This window comes from Helianthus annuus, chromosome 2, assembly GCF_002127325.2.
Source record: "Helianthus annuus cultivar XRQ/B chromosome 2, HanXRQr2.0-SUNRISE, whole genome shotgun sequence".
NCBI lineage: Eukaryota > Viridiplantae > Streptophyta > Magnoliopsida > Asterales > Asteraceae > Helianthus > Helianthus annuus.
Genome location: NC_035434.2, coordinates 50,442,492 through 50,450,457, shown reverse-complemented (window position 1 = coordinate 50,450,457; position 7,966 = coordinate 50,442,492). Strand labels below are relative to the sequence as shown.

The 7,966-nt window shown below is 35.5% G+C and overlaps 1 protein-coding gene across 1 annotated transcript; it reads right to left on the bottom strand.

Moving 5' to 3' along the window:
• Positions 1-619: 619 nt before the first annotated feature.
• On the bottom strand, positions 620-7,705 carry LOC110919805 (wall-associated receptor kinase-like 14). The gene is made up of 3 exons (XM_022164060.2): positions 6,907-7,705; positions 1,934-2,023; positions 620-1,834 (listed from the first exon to the last, which is right to left on the bottom strand). The coding sequence occupies exons 1-3, from the start codon at positions 7,643-7,645 to the stop codon at positions 813-815; spliced, it is 1,851 nt and encodes a 616-aa protein (XP_022019752.1). The 5' UTR covers positions 7,646-7,705; the 3' UTR covers positions 620-812.
• Between the last annotated feature and the right edge of the window lie 261 nt (positions 7,706-7,966).

Here is a 7,966-nt window from a genome sequence, read left to right as displayed (position 1 = left end):
TAGGGTTTTTGAGAAAGGAGGTCGAAGATGGCTCATACCATATAAGATAATAATGATTGAACCTAACCAACTGGGGTAGCCCAGTTGGCCACCGACACCCACCTCTTCCTAGAGGTACCGGGTTCGAGTCTTGGGAGTGGCATATGTCGCCCAGGGTAAGAACTCGACATGGGGAATTCACCGCGGAGCTAGCTTGGTCGGGTAGCGGCTTCCGGAGTAGGATCACTCCGGCGGTTGGGAGGACCGTGCACTACCCATTCAATCTCATCAATTGAAATAGAGAAATGGAACTTTTGTAATCAAAGAATTACAACAAACTCTCCTATGATTAAGGAGGTTAACAAATATAAGAGATACACAATAAATATAAATATTTCACTAATCTTTATCTAATATAAACAAGCCCGCAATCTCGCGTCTCCTAACTCAATTAACCATCGATGTTATAATCTCGATTGGCAAGTTAATCCAATACCCTAAAACCCATGTTGGTAACACTAAAATTATCAACACAAAGCCTATTAGTATATCACCCTCTCCCACGGACCTACTTTCGCATTACTAATTAGAGTACCTAATTTGTTAGGAACGGTTCATTTCATATGATACGAATTACAAATAGACACACAAGTAAACTTTAAATATGAGACATAGAGATTCAAATACAAAATGCAAAATCAATATTGGAGTATTTACAAATATAATTATAAACATCCTGAAACTATTATATCCTCAACCTGCTCAAATTAAAACAATAAAAACTCCAAAATTTGGTTGGCTTCTGATCATGAATGGATGAAATCAATCCCATCCTATGAAACAAAGTTGCTTTCCTTAATTTTTTCTAGCTCACTTGCAACCTCAATCATTGGAGGTCTCATTTCACTATCAAATGCAAGACATCTGAATGCCACTTCAGCGACCTTACGAATCGAATTCATTGTCGATACATCTTGGATTGGCTTGAGGAAAGGATCGATTATCTCGTCCAAATTCCCCTTTCCGATCCTATCGATTGCTAGTGACGCCAAATTGACTTCACTATGCCGTCGTGAGAAGTCCACGGCTTTTAAAGCGGTTATGATTTCAACCAACACCACCCCAAAACTATAAACATCACTTTTATCAGTTAAATGAAAGTTTCGATGATATTCTGGATCTAGATACCCCGGGGTCCCTCGTGGGGCCGTTGAAATGTGCGAGGATTCGGTTATCCCCAGTCTCGACAGACCAAAATCCGCTACTTTTGTTTTAAAATTGTAATCCAACAATATATTGCATGACTTTACATCTCTATGATATATAGGTGGCTTCCTAGAGTGTAGATGTGCAATTGCTTGCGCGATTTCAGTGGCAATTGTAAGGCGAACGGGCCAAGGAAGCCCGTTGCCACGCTCTTTTTGCAAATGTTCTAATAGCGTTCCATTTGGCATGAACTCGTAAATGAGTATTTGATCATTCTTATCGAATGAACAACCTAATAAGCGAACAAGATTTGGGTGGCTTACCACGGAGAGTAGGATGATTTCATTCATGACCTGATCAACGTCGTCACCATCATATATATGTTTAATCCGTTTAATGGCTACCCATTCGCCTTTACGAATTTTGCCTTTGTATACAGTACCATAAGCTCCTGTTCCGAGTTTTTGTTTATCGGAGAATCCATTTGTTGCGTTTTCGATCTCTTTGTACGAGTATATGGGAATAGTTATGCCTTTAGCTTGACAAAGTCTTCGGTTTGACTTGCCTCGAGATTTGGCAATGGTGCGATGACGAATGTAGCAATAACTTAGCCATACGATAGCGATCAATGGTACTACGATTACAATGACTGCAAATGATGATGAGTTCGTTTAGACGACGAATATAATTATAAATAAATATATGAATATGGAAAATGTTGAATGAGAAATGAGAGATGAGAAAGTACTTCCAACAAGAACTCCAGCTCTTTTACTTCCATGACAATGACCAAACAAGAAATCTGAAGAGCTGCAACCCGAAGAACTTATTGATATTGCTGGCAGCAAAAAAAAATGATATCTTTAATCACATGATTATTTCGTCTTTTATCACATAAAAAGAAATAAAATTATATTTCTGGAAAGATAAATTACCCTTTAAACTTTCTCTTTAACAAAGAAAATAATAAGATCCAATTTTATTACATTGAACTGAAACAAAACGAATGTTGACTAGAAAGTAAATAATTAATAAGAAAACCACCCCCACCCTTCTAATTTTTATTTTGTCTCATATCTCCACCCCCACAGGTTCAAACACCACCAGTGAACTCGACTAAGCTCGAGTATAGCTCGTTTATAGATCTATTTTAAAGGTTGAATTTGTCTAATTAATAATTTTTAAAAATCGAGCTCAACACATATGTTATTTGTTTAATTTCTTACTTATTTACATATATATTTATCTTTAATAAAATTACAACTATAATTGTATGTGTAATAACATAATAAGTATTGTTTACTAATTTTATCATAATATTTATATGAGTAAAATGCCAAACTCGTTCCAGCGGTCACTTTTTTCAGTTAGTCCAAAAATGAAATCTTTTGTAAATAGAAGTCTGATTTTTCATTTTTGTTGTTATTTCAATTCAAATCACTAACTCAGTTAAAATGTTTCGTTTACTCATGGAAGATTTTGGTAATTCCCGAACCTCATAGACGACTTTGGCAATTTACCCATTTATTCATTTATTTTTTAATTTCCGTTTTTATCTTTAGATAAAAAACAAAAAAATAATTATAAATCTAGTATATTTACATACACACACTTGTATTATTGTATATACGCAATTAATTTTTTTACCTTTAAAATAAAAAAAAAATAATAAATTAACAATAATATATATACACACACATTTATAGTTTTTTATATATAGACACATTGGTGAAGCTATATTGTGGAACGAGGGTCGATCGTATTCATCGATGTAAATAATGAGAAATGAAAGGGAAATAGTGCATAAAAAGGCGAAAAAGGGTTTCCTAGTTTAATTGTTAGGGTAATAAAATAAATAAAAGTTTAATAATATAAAAAGCACACATAAAATATATGTAAGTACAAAGATTTTCAATTAAAGCACAAACATACGAACATAAACAAACACAAATCAACGAATGTTCATGAACACGTTCACGAACACCTTACCGAACGTTCACAAACACAATCGAACGAATGAGACCTCTGTTCATGTTCATTTATTTAACTAATCGAACGAAATTTTTCGTTCATGTTCGTTCGTTTATTAAACGAACGAACATAAACAAACTTCCTGTCGAACGATTCACGAACTGTTCGCTGAACATTCGGTTCATTTACAGCCTTAATTAGATCTCCTGGTTCTTTTGATAGACGTAAAGTTTCAATAAATCTCATATCATCAAATATAATATTTTTGAATCATCTTTTCAATACATCTTGATTTTCCTAAGTTATTAGATCTATTTCAATAACATCACAATTCACAATCTTTTAATAAAATAGTTCAAAGTGCTATATTTTTTTATTAGAGGAAACGTATTAACCATATTCGCGTAATAGAAAGCTAAAATTTAAGCCAATGCATAGTTTCATAGCTAAAACCAAAATTGCCATCCTATCAAGTATTTTTTATTTTTTTTTGGGTAAAGGCCATCCTATCAAGTATCAACCATATTCGTTTTAACTTTATCATTAACTCTCTTTTCTCTCTCTATATATAGACAAAAGAATTATTAGTTTCAAGTTATCGTACAATTAAAGTTAATTATAAACAAGCCCCTTCTTTTATATAGATTGAATTTGGATTAAACAGACGCAAATTGAAAGCACTCTTAGGCCACACGGGGCACATGCGTGATGATCATGTATCACGCGTTGAACTCAAACGGAACACCGTCGCCGCCGAGCTCACCACGCGTTATAAATGTAACGCGTTACATGTATCACGCGTTAAACTTTTGAGTTTTGATAGGGTATGACTTGTACATTGTGCATTAATACTTGTACATTGGAATCCCCATCACTAGTGATACCACCCCCACTACATTTCTATCACTATCACTAGAATATTGGGTGCTGACATGGCATGATTTGATTGGGTGCTCCCATCACTAGAACCCATCACTAGTGAACCACCCCGTGTGGCCTTAGCTTAAAAATTCATTAATTATCTATATATAATTAACTTTCCGTTTCCGTTTTTACTGTGTTTTAGAAACATATTTGTCACAACTCACAACCTAGTCAAGCTGCCTCTTGTTGGGCATCCTCTACCACCACACTCGCACGGCCACATGTGGCTCCAATGGTAGTCCTTGACGTCGCATGAAGCATACTTCATCCACCCCCTTTCCGGCTACTACAGCCTCACACTATTGTGCATTTTCTTTTCGATCTTCTCTCCACACGTTATGACCTCACCACATAATCATGGTCATCTCTACCTGACCACACCCTCGTTACTACTGATCTAGTGACAAGATTGTTCTACTTTTAAGCCAATAACCTTGTTGTTTTGCGCTAAACTCTTGCTTAACATCCTCAGGCTCCAACTATATAAGGGTATTATATATATTATTAGTTATGGTTTGTTATATTTGAGCTCAACCGTTGGGCTTTAAGGTTTCCAGAGTTTGTATACATCTTTTCTAGTTCAGTGTAATATAGAATAACGAAATGTTATCTATAACTAATTATCTCTTATGACTAATTCTCTCGTTTCACGTTTTATTATTTTATACATTCGAAAGGAACGTGTATTTGACATAACCATGGTTGTAAAAATCCCGACTAGGCACCGATTAATCACCGATTAATCTCGATTAATTTTCGCTTAATTACAATTAATCCCGATTATATCCGATTAATCCCCGGTTAATCCCCATTAATCGCTAGTCCCCACCTCACCGACCGACTAACGATTTCTACAACCATGGACATAACTAGTTCGTTTGCTATGGAGCGCACATGGGTGAGTCTAAATAATGGAACCTTTTTAAGAAAGGGATATTGAATTTAAATAACTCCAAACTTTCATCAATTGTCTAATAGTACTTTTAACTTTTGATTTGTACTATAGTACTCAGAACTTTCAACTTATTTTCCTTTAGTACTCCCTAACTAATTATACCCTAACCCAATTAGCCGACGTCAGCTGCCACGTCTTAAAAAATGCTATGTCAGCAGCCACAGCTGGCACGTTATCAAAAATGCCACGCCAGTAGCCACATCAGCTGCCAGATCATCAAAAAAATGCAACATCAATTGCCACGTCCGATGCCATGTCAGCAAAAAAAGTCACGTTACCGAACAAAGTGCCACATCAGCAAAAAACTAACTGGGTTAGGGTTCAATTAGTTAGGGAGTGTCAGAGAAAAATAAGTTGAAAGTTGAGAGTGTTGTGGTATAAATCGAAAGTTATGAATGCTATTGGTTAACCGATGAAAGTTGAGATTATTTAAATCTAATATCACTTTCAGAAATCATGTTATAGATATTATATTGTTTAATTATTGTATTATCTTGACTCAAATAAGATAATAAGTTGTTAGAGTGTTTGGTGAGACCATTGTTCAAACATGAATTAATCAGATAATTTGTCACCTAAGCCAAAGCAAATTCACTGTTTGGCCAACCCGTTAGGAAACTATCAACTCGATCAAGACATGCGGATTAGTTTACTCTTATATTCTTAAACACAATTTATTGTTATATTATGTTACTTCCCTAATAACCAAACACAAATACCCAACCAAGCTAATATTGGTATATAGCTTGGAATGTTCCACTAAACTTATAAATTTGGATGAAATTTTAAAATTCAAATCCACCTAACATGACATCTAAACAAACACCTACCCTTGGCAGCTTGTGCCTAGCAAACATCAAATAATATGTGCTGAGACGCCAGGCAATAATCATAGTCAAGTCAACATGTTTTAGTTAGTATTAAATTAATGAATGATTGCACAAAAGGTGTATAGTAATAGATGGTAAATTATCAATACTAGTTTTTTTAACGACGAAACTTCTATATAACAAAATATAGAAACTGGGCCAGCAAGAAGCTAGAATCCGAAGGATTACAAAATAGCGTCAAGAATGTTAATATCAATACTAGTTATAATGATCTTGGTGCAACTTTAATCATTCTAATCTTTTTGTTACCTCATGGTATATAACCTATGACCTATATAAATATTTCTATTAGATTATATAATAGTATTCCCTAAACTTATTAACGTAATAACGACTACTCAGAAAGGCGTAATTAGTTCTACACATTTATGAAGAAATCACAACACGACAGAAAACCCTAATTTAGCAATAGTTTACCGACCAAATACTGATAACGCGCAAAAAACAACCTCGAAAATGAAGTTAATTACATAGTTAGTCCCTGTGGTTTGTACAAAGTAACATACTTAGGTACTAATAGTTTAAAATCACATTCTAGGGTATTAACTTTTCATTTTGTAACGTTTGGAGGTATTAACGTTATTTGTAGATTTAAAATCACATTCTATTAGTAACAAAGTATGTTATTTTGTGCAAACCACAGGAACTAACTATGTTAATACCCTAAAGTTAATACCTCCAAATGTTACAAAATGAAAAGTTAATACCCTAGAAGGTGATTTTAAACTATTAGTACCTAAGTATGTTATTTTGTGCAAACCACAGGGACTAACTATGTAATTAACTCTCGAAAATGTGTAGGAATAATTTTGATCGAAAATTTGTGGGAAAATGTTTCTCATGAATTTTTTCCGATAGAAAACGACCATAGTTTCTCATGATCGGGTGGTTCCACTAGTGGCATGATAATACTCTAATGGTCCGTCAGTGATCCAAATTTGCTGTTAAAAAGACGAACATAGTTTCTAGTAATGAACGTACCTTTTGGACGACAACCGGAGCTGGCTTTATATCCATCACCGTCATAACCATCCTTACAGCGACACCGATAACCATCACTACCATCCACCGGCGACACTACCCTTGTACAAATCGCATCATCGGAGCACTGACATCCGCCTTTAAGCCACCAACCTAACTTAACCATCTGAACATTCAACGACACCGCGGAATTAACTCCAACGATCTTCACCACCATCCCCAAAAGCAAAGACCGGCAACCGGTCTTCGTAACATTCTCATAATCAAGAAACATGATCCCCATATCCCCGGAGTAACAACTTACGTTACCAAAGTCATCACCTCTTCTGTCACAATCAAAATCCAGGTTTGGTTGCATCATGGACTGAGGAACCGAACATGTTTGAATCCGTTTGGTGCAGTTTTCCATCAGAATGGCGTTGTCGGATGTCGGGGCGTAGTGATCACCGTAGAGACGGTGGAGGGTTTCCACGGCACGGCCACACTCCGCCGGAAGGCCCACTAGAATATAGTCTGGCTTGATTTGATGTACTGTGAAATCCTCGATTAAAACGGTGCCGTTTGGGGTGCAGTTTAGCTGGATTTCGCAGCCGGAGGAGAAGCCGATTGGGTATGGGATGTCGTTGAGTATGGTGCCGGAACATGTCTGGTTACAGTAGGGTTTTTGAGATGTTATGGATGGAAAAATGGATATTAAAGTGGAAATGAAAATGAAGATGAAAAACTTTAAATCAAACATAGTTTGAGAATAACTTTTCGGAGATAACAAGAAAGATGAATGAATGTTGTTATTAAACACTTTAAGGAAATTAATAAACAAGAAAGATGAATGAATGTTGTTATTAAACACTTAAGGAAAATAATACTAAGGATGGGTGAGTATTGTGGTACAAGGGGAGGGGAGGGGGTGGTTATCACTTGCAAAAATTCCATCATTCATAACATCAAATTAAGTTTCGTCATGTCATCAAGCATTATTCCATCACTCACAACCTTTTTTAGTGGCAATGGTCATCACTCACAACACATAACAATAAACCCCCTCACATCCAATTATCAC